At 41.0% G+C, this 17,191-nt stretch overlaps 1 protein-coding gene across 5 annotated transcripts in view; it reads left to right on the plus strand.

The window, feature by feature from the left end:
- vps8 (VPS8 subunit of CORVET complex) overlaps nt 1-17,191 on the plus strand; it is a 420,899-nt gene that overhangs the window by 97,336 nt on the left and 306,372 nt on the right. For all 5 annotated transcript variants that reach the window (XM_033024588.1, XM_033024585.1, XM_033024586.1 and 2 more), the window contains 4 exons: nt 1,442-1,493; nt 3,360-3,402; nt 4,218-4,290; nt 8,852-8,971. In XM_033024588.1, the coding sequence (XP_032880479.1) occupies nt 1,442-1,493; nt 3,360-3,402; nt 4,218-4,290; nt 8,852-8,971 (288 nt within the window). The remainder of the gene's footprint in view (nt 1-1,441; nt 1,494-3,359; nt 3,403-4,217; nt 4,291-8,851; nt 8,972-17,191) is intronic.

Below are 17,191 nucleotides of genomic sequence, written 5' to 3' on the forward strand. Positions count from 1 at the left end.
ATCAGTATGACATAGTAAAATTACCCTTCCTATTTCGGCAGCAGCCCATATAACAGTACTCAGAATTCTGAAGCGGTTGGTAAACTCCTGACATCAGATTAAGCTGGAGTGCCCTTATCTTGGCATCAATAAAATGATGGGAATCATATTGATTAAAATATTTTATGAACAGTATTGCTAAATATTAGGTATTGTTTAATGCTGAAATTACTTTGATCTTAAAGCTATTAACAGCATCTCACCTGATGCCTAATCCTAGGTAACTTTTAACCTTTCAAAGTATAAAAGCCATAAAGTAGCCAGCATTCCACTTAACTCTCTGTGACCTCTGTGAATATCTCCCATAAACATTAGACCCAATAAATGTCTGATAGCCCATTTCTGGAAAGATATATTCAGGAGAGGTTTTTCTCTGTTCCCTTAAGAGAGATTTTACCTCATAATAGAGAAATGGTACACATCAGTGACAGGTTATTTTGAAACTGCAGAGGCACGAATTACCAGGCAGATTGTTGTTTCATTTTCTTGGCAGCTATATGTGAAAAAGAAATACAAGATGGAATTTTGCTCTCATTGCACGGACCAGAAAGCTCTGATGCTGTGCGAAAACTCTCTTAAACTTAATCCCCTAAATTGACAATAAATCAGTGGTTTGAACAGATGTAGAGCTTTAAACTAATGATAATATTGTTATTTATTAACATAATATTTATTTGAAAATTGGTATTTAGGGGTAAGAAGCTAGACTGGTGATGCAATTTTTTTTACCCTTCAATATTTTGTTCTTAAATCTAGTCAGTTATGAGGTAGGAATAGCTATATTTTTGCCTTGTGCAGCTGGCTTACTGTAAAACATTTTGACCTGTTCTGTATGCCTGATGCACATTAATAACTTATGTAAAATTATAGGTTGTTTGAAGCAAGATGGGAATATCTTTACACAATCAAACCTGTGAGGGTAAAATATAGAGGAATGTTTATATTGGGAATAGGAATTTGGAGAGGAAGGAAATGTGAACGAGACCCGTTACTGCAGAGAATATACATAATAATGCATGCTTAATTATCTATTTGACACTGGGTTTGGTTTTCCATATTAGAGGATGTCATCCAAAAGAAATCGCTAAATAGGTGTGCGAACTAGAGCCATTTACTTAATTATTGATTAAAATGAAAATAAAATGCTAACAGTTATTGGTCTGAAGTCATGTCATCTTTTCCTCAGACAGCTTCTGCATTACCTGGATACAAAAGCTGATTGTTCACCTCAGGTGGTCTGATATTTTCTCTGCATGAAGTATGGAAAATATTGATGATTTTTTTTGTTTGCCTGCTGATTCATTAAATAACCAATTTCAACCTTGAACAGCTATGTTAAGCCATATTGACCTTGTGAAATCAGAGTTTCGTATAACATATTAGCTTTTCTAATTATTTTCAGAAATTGTTCCAGATTATTAGTCCACCTCTCCGAGCTGGAAAATCTCTTGCAGGTATAAGCTTTGTTATTCAATTTGTTCATGTCAACAGTTACATGTGAAAGTTGTAGATTAAAGTTTTAATTTGTTTATTTGTTTACATATAGCAAATGTGGAGTCATGCACCAAACTGCATACATACAACATGTTCCTATTTTTATAGTCTTTCATCTTCTGTTGCCTGACACACTACACCAAATCTTGCTTCTCTTCAGCTTGTAGTTTAGGCATTTATCATTACAATTTGTACCTGACATTCACACCTGCACATTGAAGGTGCAAGTTGAGAAAGTATTGGAGTCCAGATTGCAGCGGATCTGACCTGGATCCAGGAGCAGTGCTGGGTCACACTGAGATCAGTGGCCAGGTACACTTTCCACCCAGCTTTATGCTGTTCAGTATTGGTGAATGTAGCATATTCCCATTCACTTTACTGTCCTGGCTTGAAATTTGCTTTATTTTAATTAAATTATGAAATGTAATGCTTTTCTTTGTAATTTCAAAGTTTTTAATTATGTACCGGTAAGTACAATTGTTAATAAATGTCTCTGATAATCGGAGACATTTAGAAGCTATTGAAAAGGCCTTTGTCAATGCGAGGGGCCTTTGGTGCAGTCTAGTGGTGGGATCTTGGGATCCAACGCCTGAGGACAATTTGTGACTTGCGCCCTACTTCACAGGACCACTACCACTTTGATTTCCTTTAGACTTCCATTTTTTCTTTGCTTTTCTTTTTCTTTTCTCTGCATGAAATTACTCTAAACTTACTTTCAATACTGCTTTGTAACATGCTAAGAGATTGTTTATTTGAATTTCTTTGCCTTCTGCTTGCAAAGCAGAGATTCCAGCTCTCTCTTGACTTGTACTTTTCAACTTTCTTGTATTTATTAATCTGTATCTCTCCTTTTTATGTATCCTTTTGTTATCCATCTTGTTTCCCACTTACTCGTTCTTCTTGCTGTGATAATTTGCATGCCTCATTGTGCAAAAATTGCACTTTTCATCCTGCCATTGAATTATACATTGAATAAAAACAAGCATCGCAAACTTGTCATTCTCCCTATGGAACTGTCATTTTCTTGAATTCAACATTAGAACATATCTGGTTTTATTTAAGGTAGACAAAAATGCTGGAGGAACTCAGCGGGTGAGGCAGCATCTATGGAGTGAAGGAAATAGGCAACGTTTCGGGTCGAGACGCTCCTTCAGACTGATGTGAGAGTGGGGGGAAGAAGATGGAGACAGTGGGCTGAGGGAGAGCTGAGAAGGGGAGGAGAAAGCAGGGACTACCTGAAATTAGAGAAGTCAATGCTCATACCGCTGGGGTGTAAACTGCCCATGTGAAATATGAGGTGCTACTCCTCCAATTTATGGTGGTCCTCACTCTGGCCATGGAGGAGGCCCAGGACAGAAAGGTTGGATTCGGAATGGGAGGGGGAGTTGAACAGCTGGGCCACCGGGAGTTAAAGTGCTGAGCCACCATTGCTCTACATCGGTGAGACCAGCATAGGCTTGGCGATCGCTTCGCCCAACACCTCCGCTCGGTTCACATTAACCTACGTGATTTCCCGATGGCTTAGCACTTCAACTCTCCCTCCCATTCCGAATCCGACATTTCTGTCTATGTCCATGCACGGCTGCCGAGAGTGTTTTTCGCTTGTGACCTATGACCTGGGCATGCGCAGTCGGAATACCGAACTCGCTTATTATTCATGAATATGTGTGTTTGATTACTTTGGTGCACATGTTAATGCTCAGTTGTGTTGAACGTATAGGCTTCTTAATAACTTACCAAAAAACTCCCTAAAATTTTGCATTAACAAAATGTATGGTTAAAATAGACCCTTTATGTATGAATTACGATTCTTCTTTTGTTTTTAGATGAACAAGTAGTTATGGGTAATAAGCTGTTGGTGTACATAAGGTAAGTTCTGTTGTATAAATTGCACTATAAAAGGATTAACTTAAATCAAATCTGGTTTTATATTTCAATCATTCAAAAATACAGTACTATAGGAGGCCATTCAGTCCACAAAGTCCATGCCAGCAATCTAAGAGGTATTTGGGCTAATAAAACATTCCTGCTTCGGGTTCATATGTAGCTGTATAGGCAATGACATATCGAATGCAAATTAAAACCTCTTATTTTGTTATCATTTAAAATGAGCAATCTCATGTCACAGTGTGAAAAATTTATTGATATGAAAAGTCTGAGATCCTCTTCATCTAGCTGAACTTTTCTGGTAGCTAAGAGTTTTTTTGTTTATTGTTTGGCTTTGACTGCCAAACCCATTCTCTCTCTCGAGGCATTCCACTTTGCCACATCAATTTTCCATTCGCCAATTTGATTCTTGATCATTTGCCAGCCTATCTTTGCCATACATGTTTGCAATTAGTGAACAGAATTCTGCAAAGCAAAATTAAAAAATAACTTTTTAGTTACCTTCAAATTTCTATGTAGATTTACTTCCCACGGCATCTATAATTCCATGAGTATTCAGGGCTCTTAATCAGAATAGGATTTTTTTTTGACTCCAACAAACTAATTATGCTTGATTGATTGATTTTACTAGGTGATATACTGCTAGCGACCTTTACACGAGTGCTGCTTTGTTATTGTTAAGAAGTTTATAAAAGTTGTTGATGTTTTATTGCACAGTACATGTTTAAAAATGCAGCTAGGATTAGATATTTGCACAATAGAATTCTGGCAACACTGGAATTATTTTCCTATTTCAGCTGTTGTCTGGCTGGACGAGCCTATCCTCTTGGTAATATTCCAGAAGACCTTGTATCATTGGTAAAGCATCAGGTCAGTAAATCTATCAACATAAATGCATTCTCTTGTCATTATCAGCATAAAGACGTCATCAATGAAAGAATCCTTTTAGAAAGGCCTACAGAAGCTGGAAAAATCGAAGGTAGGCAAAAATGCTGGAGAAACTCAGCGGGTGAGGCAGCATCTATGGAGCGAAGGAATAGGTGACGTTTCGGGCCGAGACCCTTCTTCAGACTGATGTGGGGGTGGGAGGGTCTGGAAGAAGAAAGGACGAGGCGGAGACAGTGAGCTGTGGGAGAGCTGGGGAGGGGAATGAGGGAGAAAACAAGGACTACCTGAAATTGGAGAAGTAAATGTTCATACCAATGGGGTGTAACTACCCAAGCGAAATATGAGGTGCTGCTCCTCCAATTTGTGGTGGGACTCACTCTAGCCATGGAGGAGGCCCAGGACAGAAAGGGCGAATTCGGAATGTTGAGGGGGAGTTGGTGCTGAGCCACCAGGAGATCAGGTTGGTTAATGCTACCTGATTACCCAACCTGATCTCCCGGTGGCTCAGCACTTCAACTCCCCCTCCCATTCTGACTTACCGTACACTGCTAACCGTCTTTAACCTTTCTGTTCATCGCGGTGTGTGTCTGGATCACCGTGGCTTTGCACAGTGTGAATTTCAGACAGCGCTCCCCCGCTTTCCCTGGCCCCCGCCTTTGTGTGTGTGTGTGTTGTCCGCTCTGACGGTCGCCGTTCCAGTTCGCGGTTTTTCAGGCGAGTGCCTCGAGCTTGAAGGTCGCAGGCAGTCTGCTGAAAAGTCGCCTTAGTGGGACAGGCCCTTTATTGAATCAATCTTCCCATCAGGTAATGACTGCAATGGAAAGTTGCAATTGTGCAATTGTTCCTCCTTTCTCAGCCTTGCCTGAGTCATGAACAGATGTTTTATATCATCAGCCAATATTGATCTGCTTGTTTCATTTTGAAAGTATTTTTCTTTTAAGAAGTGTAAATCAGGCATCCTCATTAATTGTAATAAATCATAATTGCAAATGATAATGATTGGTATTTCCATTGCACAACGCAGCAAAAACATTGTGAGATACTTCACAGAGTATTGTGAGATCTAGAGTCATACAGCACAAAAATATGCGCTTTGGCCAAACTCATCCATGCTGACCAAAATGCCCATCTAAGATGTTTGATCCATGTCCCTGTAAATCATTTCTTTCCATGTACCGTCCCAGTATCTTTCATAGAAACATAGAAAATAGGTGCAGGTTTAGGCCATTTGGCCCTTCGAGACTGCACCGCCATTCATTGTGATCATGGCTGATCATCCAGAATCTGTAACCCATGCCTGGCTTCTCCCCATATTCCGCTAGCACCTAGAGCTCTATCTAACTCTCTTTTAAATGCACGAAGTGAATTGGCCTCCACTGCCTTCTGTGGCAGAGAATTCCATAAATTCACAACTCTCTGGGTGAAAAAGTTTTTTATCATCTCAGTTTTAAATGGCCTCCCCTTTATTCTTACACTGTGCCCCTGGTTCTGGACTCCCTCAATATTGGGAACATTTTTCCTGCATCTAGCTTGTCCAGTCCTTTTATAATTTTATACCTTTTCTATAAGATAACCTCTCATCCTTCTTAATTCCAGTGAATACAAGCCCAGTCTTTCCAATCTTTCCTCGTATGACAGTCCTGCCATCTCGGGGATTAACCTCGTGAACCTACACTGCACTGCCTCAATAGTAGGGATGTCCTTCCTCAAATTAGGAGACCACAACTGCACACAATATTCAAATGTTATTGTAACAACCTCTGCCACTTCCTCTGACAGCTCATTTCATGTATGTACTAACCATTGTGGAAAAAGTTGATCTTCAAATTCCTATTAAAACTTTAACCCTATTACCTTTAACCTATGCCCCGCATGATTTTATACATCTCAATACAATCACCCCCGCAGTCTCCTGCACTCCAAGGAATAAAGCCCCATCCTGCCCGACATATCCCAGCATCGTGGCATAGGATGGATAGAAGATCAACAGTTCAAAGCTAGGTTATAACAAGCTTTTGGAGAACGTAAGAAAAGAAACAGGAGTAGGTTATTCGACCCTTTGGTGTCCGCTCCACAATTTGTGATAAAATTATGTTTGTCTTTACCTCAGCACTGCTTTACTACACTATCCTCTTGGTCCTTAATTGCCTTAAAATATAAAAATCTATTGTGGTACCATATGTACTAACCCAATTTTCCTTAATGTGGCCCATATCCGTCATATCCTTTCAAATGAAGTGCTAATAATTGCCTCTACCACCTCTGGCAGCTTGTTCCATGTATTCATGGCCCTCTGTGCGAATAATCCATCCCTCGGATCTTCTTTAAATCTATGTTCTCTACTTTTAGATTCCCTTGATTTTGAACAAAATACTGTCACGATCTACCCTCATATAATTTTTTGATTTCCATAAGGTCACCCCTTAGCTCGTGTACTCTAGCGAGAACAATTGCAGCCGATCCATTTTCTCCTTGTAACTAAAGCCCCCCATTCCAGAGAACGTCCTGGTGAATCTCTTCTGCATTGCATTTAGTGCTACCAAAACCTTTTTTGAGAGGGGCAGAGAGAGAGAGAGAGGGGCAGATGGGGAGAGAGAGAGGGGGGGGGAGGCAGGGAGAGAGTGGGGGGGCAGGGAGAGAGTGTGGGGGCAGGGAGAGAGAGAGAGAGAGAGAGAGAAAGGCAGAGGGGGGGGGGGGTTTGGGATCCCTTGCAATGTTCTTAAGTTGAGCAGGTCTAGGTAGACGTCCGATTTTGCAAGGTATGTACGCTCCATTAGTTGTTTTGCGCTTCGGACGGCTCGTTCGGCGAGTCAGTTGGAATGCGGAAACTCAGGGCTGCTAGTAATGTGTCGATAGTCCCTTCTGGTCTCCAATTGGAGGCGTGGATTCGTATCCCACTTCTGACACCATGTAATGAGTCTAGTCAATCACACATGAAGATACAACACATGTTTATGATGTCTACTTACAGCATCAGCCTGCAAGACATTACAGTTCCTAGCAGCTACTCATACTGAATGGCGTAGGCAAGCTCTTGGTAATAAGAATCGCATATTAGGCGGAGCAACTACTAACAAGCACTACAATTGGCTAGTAGGAAATAACCTATCTACACTCATTACCAACTTTTGTGATATCTGTAAACTTACTCATTAGTAAGTGCAGCAAAAATGAGACAATATCCTGTATCTGCTCCTCCAGTTTTGTTTGTTTAAATCTTTATTTCTCATGTTCTTGGCAACGGCAATTTCGATACAAGTGTTTACTTTGAAGTGAAATAAGCCAGGTGACACCAAATATCCATTGGCTAGCAACCATGAATTAAATTCTAGAACTATACAAATTGGGATTGAACTGATGTTGCAATAGTACATATAATCTCTTTCCAAGGTGTTTTAATATCCAGTCAATTTAACAATTGTGGAAAATAAAGGCTATAGCTCTTTAGTTGTAGAAATATACAATTGGAAGCATTCCCTTTGGACCATCAAGTGGACTAACCCATTACGTTTTACCCATATTCCCTCAACTGCCCTCCAGATTCTATCACAATAATACCCAAGGGCTTCTTGGCAGTTCTTCGTGCAGGGTAGAATTATGTCCACATGAGACCAAATGAGATCAGCGTATCATTTGATGTTACTTTCTTTGCCTGGCAGCCTATGGTCAAAGACTTGAGCATTCAGATCTCTCCATAATGCTCAACATGAAACTGGCCATCATAGCACAAGAGTTTGGGCATTTCAGGTGGATATTATGCAATCTGATGCAGCTCTCTTCCAAATGTTAAAAGAGTCAGATTTCCTGGGTTTATTTTCCTCAATTCTGGTTGACTTTTAGCCTCCCTTTGTATTCCATGCCCAGGAACCTTTCAAGTAAACTGAAATACCAACCTGATTCTGTAAAATAAATTCCAGAACACCTTAGGAACCTCCACATCATTATGTTATCACTGGGTGAGCTTTTCTAGCTCATGAACTCTGCTCCAAACTTGTATTGTGTTCCAAACTCATAAAATTGTCAAGTACTGAAGATCATAATTATTTCTGAATAAATTGTTACATAACTTATTCAAGGAACAAAAACTGCCTTTAATTAAGACCATAGCAGATGAGTGGAAGGATTCTATACAATGTTTGTCTTCCTTTGCATCTCACTGATGTATGTCAGTTGATGAAACCTATAGAATAAAACAACAACATAAAATGTTATCTCACTGGGAACTTGGAATAACCCAGGTCCATGTACTTTCCTTTGTGTTGATAAGATGTATTTTAAATGTTTTTTGAAGCTATGCTATGCAATACAGCAGGATTTGCTGTCTATTCAATGTTTCTGCTGGAGCAATTATACATCAGCCATGAACTTGGGTGCTCATTAAAAATGCTCTACCGCTGTTTATAAATGTATCTCCGGTGCTCTGAAGGCTTTGTTAAGGAAAAAAAGGCTTTTAATGTCACCTCTGTGTGAAAGTGCATTTGAAAGATTATGCTAATCACATTATCTCTTTGATAAATGTTTTTGTGATTTTGAGCTGTTTCAGGTCTTTGAATTTCTGATCCGTTTGCACTCAACTGAAGTAGCTTCTGATGAAGAATTGTATCCTCAAATCAGGACACTCCTTCACTTCGACACTCGAGAGTTTCTTAATGTTTTGGCACTGGTACAGTATTTTTGCTTCAGCAATTTCAGTTTCATTAAAAGTACATTCAAATTTTATTTTACTAGTGGTTCATTGCCCACAGCACAATCACTTAAATAAGATGTCAATAAATTGAACTGTTGACATCTAGTTTTGTAACAGATGACTACTAATGAAGGTGACCTGTTCATGCTAGTATTTTCTTTCCACAACAAATCTTTAATTCGCGATTGCTTGTGCAGCTCTGTGTACTTTCATTTCTCCTTTGTCATTTTATTTTTACACACCTTGGGATCACCATGCTGCTCACAGACAATGAAGTAAATTAAAAATGTAATCCATTGTTATGTAGGAATTGCGGCAGCGCATACATAGTAGGATTGTACAAGCAGCAATATGATGGTGGCAAATTATATGCTTATGGTGATTTTACCCTGGACGCCTTGGTAACTGTTCAAAACAATGGCAATATATTTTATGCATATACCTGAAAAAGCAGTTAAATTTTTCATCTGAAAGACATCTTTGCCAATGCAGCATTCCCTCAGTACAAATGCTGATTGTCCAGCTGGATTTTGTGCTTAAGATGAGACTAGAACCCATAATGCCGAAAGGCATGAATTCCACTGGAAAGTGATTATTCTTAATTAATGGGTCCAGGATGTGAGAACAGTAAATATTTTTTTATCTTGGGTGATGTCATCATCGTCATTCCTATCTATGCACTTGACTGGGTATTTGTTAGAATGTATGTATGAACTCAATTATTTCTAACTAGCTTATTCTGCTAGTCCATGCATTTGTTACTTATTCTTGCCTAGTTTATAACACTCGTTCTCTATGAGATGTTAAATGTCGTGAGAAGAGTAGACTTTTTTAATTAGCCCCCAGCAGATACAATGGATTCAACTTTTCTCCATTCATTTAACCATGCACCTTGTTGGGCAGCATGATCACAAACACAACAATTGGAAATCTGCATGTACATGGGTCCTTAAAACACATAATTAGCTACTATTTGCAGTTATCAGTGTTTGATTCTAATTTTTAAAAAGAGGGATTTTTTTTAGGGGAACGTAGATATGTAGTGTAGAGTGTTATTCTAAAAGGTTCATGACAAGCAGGTGACAGGAAAAGTTACCGTTTCTCAGAATTATGAGGGGAAATGGAGAGTGGAGGCACTTGTGAAATAGTCAGGCACAATCGTGATGGATAACCTAATTCAGGGGAAAGGAATGTATCAAGGTGCATCTGGAAAGTCTGCTGGCTAGCATAGCCCCTCTTAAATAAGTGCAATAATACAGACCGAGCTTTAAATTTAAGCATAAAAAAGAGTATATTACTAAAACTCTGTTCTTGACCGCTTTTGGACCACTGTGCTGCGATTTCCGACAGAACGCCGCCACCTACAACCTTCATTTTTGGCCATCTCGCTCAGAGCCCCCCTCCGCCTTACGGGTGCGGAGGATTTTTCCCATCGATGACAAATCAGAGAGATATTAATGTTTTAAAAGAATTCACCATTCTCTCTGTTAACCCTGCTGGAGGGAGGGAGAGGGACAATAAAACCAGGAAGTGCTGTGCCTCACTCAGTCTCTGCAAGATAGATGAGGCCAAGGGTCACGTCTCTCTGAGCTCTGAATAACACTGAACAAATGTCTACACAACTGTGAGTCCCCTTAATGAGGTTTGAAAATGAAAATATGGTTTGTTTGAAGTAAAAAGGCACTGCCTGCAAATGGTTGTTTGGGTGCTTTGGCTTGAAGTTGAAAGGCACTACTTACTGCAAATGGTGGCGTGGGTGCTTTGGCTTGAATTTGAAAGGCACTACTTACTGCAAATGGTGGCTTGGGTGCTTTGGCTTGAAGTTGAAAGGCACTACTTACTGCAAATGGTGGCTTGGGTGCTTTGGCTTGAAGTTGACAGGCACTACTTCCTGCAAATGGTGGCTTGGGTGCTTTGGATTGAATTTGAAAGGCACTACTTACTGCAAATGATGGCTTGGGTGCTTTGGCTTGAAGTTAAACGGCACTACTTAGTGCAAATGGTGGCGTGGGTGCATTGGCTTGAAGTTGAAAGGCACTACTTACTGCAAATGGTGGCATGAAGTTGAAAGGCACTACTTACTGCAAATGGTGGCTTGGGTGCTTTGGCTTGAAGGTGAAAGGCACTACTTACTGCAAATGGTGGCATGGGTGCTTTGGCTTGAAGTTGAAATCCACTACTTACTGCAAATGGTGGCTTGGGTGCTTTGGATTTAAGTTGAAAGGAACTACTTACTGCAAATGGTGGCTTGGTGCTTTTTCTTGAAGTTGAAAGGCACTTCTTACTGCAAATGGTGGCTTGGGTGCTTTGGCTTGAAGTTGAAAGGAACTACTTACTGCAAATGGTGGCTTGAGTGCTTTGGCTTGAAGTTGATAGGCACTACTTGCAAATGGTGGCTTGGGTGCTTTGGCTTGAAGTTGAAAGGCACTACTTACTGCAAATGGTGGCTTGGGTGCTTTGGCTTGAAGTTGAAAGGCACTATTTACTGCAAATGGTGGCTTGGGTGCTTTGGCTTGAAGTTGAACGGCACTACTTACTACAAATGGTGGCGTGGGTGCATTGGCTTGAAGTTGAAAGGCACTACTTACTGCAAATGGTGGCATGAAGTTGAAAGGCACTACTTACTGCAAATGGTGGCTTGGGTGCTTTGGCTTGAAGTTGACAGGCACTACTTACTGCAAATGGTGGCTTGGGTGCTTATGATTGAAGTTGAAAGGCACTACTTACTGCAAATGGTGGCTTGGGTGCTTTGGCTTGAAGTTGAACGGCACTGCTTACTGCAAATGGTGGCGTGGGTGCATTGGCTTGAAGTTGAAAGGCACTACTTACTGCAAATGGCATGAAGTTGAAAGGCACTACTTACTGCAAATGGTGGCTTGGGTGCATTGGCTTGAAGTTGAAAGGCAGTACTTACTGCAAATGGTGGCTTGGGTGCTTTGGCTTTAAGTTGAAAGGCTTGTTGAGAATTTCTCTCCTGTCACGCCATGAAAGCCACTCCTTTTCCGGTGGGAGGGGTTAAAGTGCATATTGTCAGATTTTAATAAAGGCCATTTTTATACATTTTTGTTTCACCATGTAGAAATTACAGCTGTCTTTAGACATAGTCCCCCTATTTCAAGTCAATCACCCGATCTGAACCCAATTGAGCATGCCTTTTCTATGCTGAAGAGAAAACTGAAGGGGACTAGCCCCCAAAACAATCATAAGCTAAAGATGGCTGCAATACAGGCCTGGCAGAGCATCCCAGAGAAAACACCCCAACTGGTGATGTCCATGAATCGCAGACTTCAAACAGTCATTGCATGCAAAGAATATGCAACAAAATATTAAACATGACTACTTTCATTTACATGACATTGCTATGTCCCAAACATTATGGTGCCCTGAAATGGGGGACTAAGTATAAACACTGCTGTAATTTCTACATGGTGAAACCAAAATGTATAAAAATGGCCTTTATTAAAATCTGACAATGTGCACTTTAACCACATGTGTTTGTTTCTATTACAAATCTCAAATTGTGGAGTACAGAGCCAGATAAATAAATGATGGGTCTTTGTCCCAAACATTATGGAGGGTACTGTATATCAATGATTTGGATGAGAACATACACGGCAAGATTAGCAAGTTTGCAGGTACAAAAGTGGGTGGTTTTACAAGTGAGGATTGGTTGATGGAATTTAATGCGGAGAAATGTGAGGTGTTGAATTTTGGGAAGTTTAACATGGGCTGGACCTACACAGTGAATGGTAGGACTCTGGGTAGTGTTGTAGGGCAGAGGGATCAAGGCGTGCTGGTGCATGGTTCCTTGAAGATGGAGTCGCAGGTAGATCGGGTGGTCAAAAGGCTTTTGGCACATTGGCCTTCATCAGCCAGAGTATTGAGTATAGAAGTTGGGAGGTCATGTTGCAGTTGTATAAGATGTTGTTGAGGCCGCATTTAGAGTATTGTGTTCAGTTCTGGACACTGTGTTATAGGAAAGATGTTGTCAAGCTGGAAAGGGTATCGAGAAGATTTACAAAGGTGTTGCCAGGTCTAAAGAGTCTGAGCTATAGGGAAAGGCTGGGGAGGCTGGGACTCTATTCCTTGGAGCGCAGGAGGATGAGGCGTGATCTTATAGAGGTGTATAAGATCATGAGAGGAATAGATCGGGTAGATGCACAGTTTCTTGCCCATGGTAGGTGAATTGAGGACCAGAGGACATAGGTTTAAGGTGAAGTGAAAAAGATTTAATAGGAATCTGAGGGGAAACTTTTTCACACAAAATGGTGATGGATAATCCCTGCCAGAGGAGGTCGTTGAGGTAGGGACTATCCCAACATTTAAGAAACCGTTAGACAGATACATGGATAGGACAGGTTTGGAGTGAAATGGACCAAATGCGGGCAGGTGGGACTAGTGTAGATGGGACATGTTGGCCGATGTGGGCAAGTTGGGCCGAAGTGCCTGTTTCCACACTGTATCACTCTCTGACAGTATGACTCTAATACTTTGACTTATGAAGGCTAACGTACCAAAAGCCTTCTTGAGCACCCTAACTACACTTGACTCCACTGTACCCCTGGATTCCTTTGCTCTACAACACTCCAGAAGGCTCTACCATTCACTGCAATAGTCCTGCCCTGTTTTTTATCGCAAAATGCATCAGCTCACATTTATCTGCCTTAACTACATTAGCCATTTTTCAGCCCATCTAATCAAGAGCCTGCTGCAATCTTTGATTATTAAATATGTAAATGGGCATGATACATTTGCAAAGTGCTGTTTGAAGTTGTCCTAAACGATAGTTCTTTTGTATGTGGACAAGAACAATTTAGTCAACATTGTGGGTTGTTCAGATGCCAATTTTATCTTTGTAAAATAGATGCAGTATAATCCTCCTTTCAGGCCTGATTTGTTAATCTGACGTATTGGCACAGCTGCAGTTCCAATCTGAATCTTAATCCTTGTTTTGTTTCTGAAAACTGTTCAGCAAATTTAGGTCATTGCCAAGTAGAAATGGAGGATTTTTCCACAGGAAATGAAATCTAGTTTCTGTACTGGCTGCAAAATCGTAATTCCATGTCCCGACTTTAAGGTCATCAAGCAAAATACAAACGCAAATACTTTGAGACGCCTTAGCTTGCCTTTTTAAATGCGATGAATGTTAGTTGTTAATTTCGGGGCAATATTGCCTCATCCAAATAAAGTAATGTTGCCCGCCTTCAGATTTTCGCTGATTGACACAAAAAGCTGGAGTAACTCAGCGGGACAGACGGAATTTCTGGAGAGAAGGAATTTTTAAATATTCGAGAAATAAATATATCCAATACGTGATCCTTACAATATTCCATACAACATTCGCGGAGATTATACATACATTCAATACTGTTTACCCAAATTACACAAATTTATCCCCCACTCATGTGGCCCACTGGCGTGGAATCCCTTCCCTTATTTTTGAGGGCGTCTCCACCACACCCTGCCCCCCATGTCCAGCAGCGGAAGGACCCTAGACTGTGGTCCTCCCCCATAGAGCCTTGCCGTTGGCTGCACCAAGCTTCAGTGCGTCCCTCAGCACGTACTCCTGCAGTCTGCGGCGGGCCAGTCGGCAACATTCCCCGATGGAAATCTCGCTCCGCTGGGAGGTCAATAAAGTTCGGGCAGACCAAGGAATTCGAGACCCTTCTTCAGACTGGTTAGGGATAAGGGAAACGAGAGATATAGATGATGATGTGGAGAGATAAAGAATAATGAATGAAAGATATGCAAAAAAGTAACAATGATAAAGATAAGTTACTTGTATGGTGAAAATGAGAAGCTAGTGCAACTTGGGTGGGGCAGAGATAGAGAGAGAGGGAATGCCGGGGCTACCTAAAGTGAGAGACTCAATATTCATATCACTGGGCAGTAAACTGCCCAAGCAAAATATGAGATGTTGTTCCTCCAATTTGCGTTTAGCCTCACTATGACAATGGAGATCGAGGACAAAAAGGTCTGTAGGAGTGGGAAGGAGAATTAAACTATCCAGCAACTGGGAGATCAGGTTGGTTCACGCGGGCTGAGCGAAGGTGTTCCACGAAACGATCACCCATTCTGCGTTTGGTCTCACCGATGTATAAGAGTCCACATCTTGAACAACGGATACAGTAGATGAGGTTGGAGAAGATGCAAGTGAACCTCTGCCTAACCTGAAAGGATTTGCGGGGTCCCTGGACAGAGTCAAGGGAGAAGGTATAGCGACAGATGCCTCATCTGCGGTTGCGGTAGAAGGTACCTGGGGATGGGGTGGTTTAGTTTGGAAGGGATGAGTTAACCAGGGAGTTGTGGAGGGAACGGCCTCTGCGGAAGGTGGAAAGGGGTGGAGATGGGAAAATGTGGCTAGTGGTAGGATCCCGTTGCGAGATCTCGTGGGGGGATGGTTAGTGTTCGGGGAGGATTTTCGCACATCTGATATTTAAGGTATCCATAATCTCTAATTAACATTAGCAAATTTGCAGATGAAACAAAGCTGTGTGGCAGTGTGAACTGTGACGAGGATGCTATGAGGATGCAGGGTGACTTGGTTAGGTTGGGTGAGTGGGCAGATGCATGGCAGATGCAGTTTAATGTGAATATATGTGAGGTTATCCACTTTGGTGGCAAAAACAGGAAGGCAGATTATTATCTAAATGGAGTCAAGTTGGGAAAAGGGGAAGTACAACGGGATCTGGGGGTCTTTGCTCATCAGTCAATGAAAGTAAGCATGCAGGTACAGCAGGCAGTGAAGTAAGCAAATGGCATGTTGTCCTTCATAACATGAGGAATTGAGTAAGGAGCAAAGAGGTCCTTCTGCAGGTGTACAGGGCCCTAGCAAGACCACACCTGAAGTATCGTGTGCAGTTTTTGTCTCCCAATTTGAGGAAGGACATTCTTGCTATTGACGGAGTGCAGCGTATGTTCACCAGGTTAATTCCCGGGATGGCGGGGCTGTCATATGTTGATAGAATGGAGCGGCTGGGCTTGTATACTCTGGAATTTAGGATGAGAGGAGTTCTTATTGAAACATATAAGATTATTAAAGGTTTTGACACACTAAAGGCACGAAACGTGTTCCCGATGTTGGGGAAGTCCAGAACCAGGCGCCACAGTTTAAGAATAAGGGGTAAGCCATTTAGAACGGAGATGAGGAAAAACATTTTTCACACAGAAAGTTGTGAGTCTGTGGAATTCTCTGCCTCAGAGGGTGGTGGAGGCTGGTTCTCTGGATGCTTTCAAGAGAGAGCTAGACAGAGCTCTTAAAGATAGCGGAGTCAAGGGATATGGGGAGAAGGCAGGAATGAGGTGCTGATTGTGGATGAGCAGACATGATCACATTGAATGGCGGTGCTGGTTCGAAGGGCCGACTGGCCTACTCCTGCACCTATTGTCTATTATCTATTGTCTACATTTTGGGACCATTTCAGGTGGTAATGAAAATCAGCCCTTTGCTTTACTTGCCTTGCTTGACTTTATTTTTCATTGACCTCCCAATTTTTTGTCATGCTCTGAGATGACTTGGAAAAAAAAAATGTTTGTGAGATGAGGCCAGATATGAATTAGTAAGTACTTTTAGTTTAATGTAAGCTTGGAATCTGGCCAAAACTGACAGTTTCCAGTCACTTATTGCCACATTGTGCAATATAAAGAGCAGGGCTAAATCTGTTCAATGTGGTCACAAATAGTATAGTTTAAGGCTGTTGATATTTCAAGTTCATATTTAGTTTTTACTTTTAAAAGTTATGAAACATCTCTATAATATTAAAGATCATAAATCTGTAACTTCAACAAAATATGGACATTCATGTAAATTCTGTTTCACGGCCTCATGGTGCAAGCTAATTTCCTCTTTGGGGCACAAAATCCTAATGAACTGCAGAAGTTTTTTTTTGTTGAATACTCAAAACCATGCTCGTGTTTTCAAAATTATTTTATGCTGATTCAAGAATTAAATGTCCAAATCAGGCAACACCCCTGTTGAACTAGCAAGAAGGATCCTCTGTGTTTAATTTTTTTTTAAATACAGCAGCCTCAGATCATTTTAAGAAGTGACTTTAAAAAAAAAAAAGCTTCTTTTTGCAAGGTTAGTAGCGCAATGACATCTGATCCCCAGCTTGTAGATTCATCTCTTCTAGCTGAAATATTTCAGCTGTTGAAGAACTGAGGAAGTACTGTTCTGTCAAAGGTACCATCTGCCAG

This window comes from Amblyraja radiata, chromosome 7 (genome assembly GCF_010909765.2).
Source record: "Amblyraja radiata isolate CabotCenter1 chromosome 7, sAmbRad1.1.pri, whole genome shotgun sequence".
Classification (NCBI taxonomy): Eukaryota; Metazoa; Chordata; class Chondrichthyes; order Rajiformes; family Rajidae; genus Amblyraja; species Amblyraja radiata.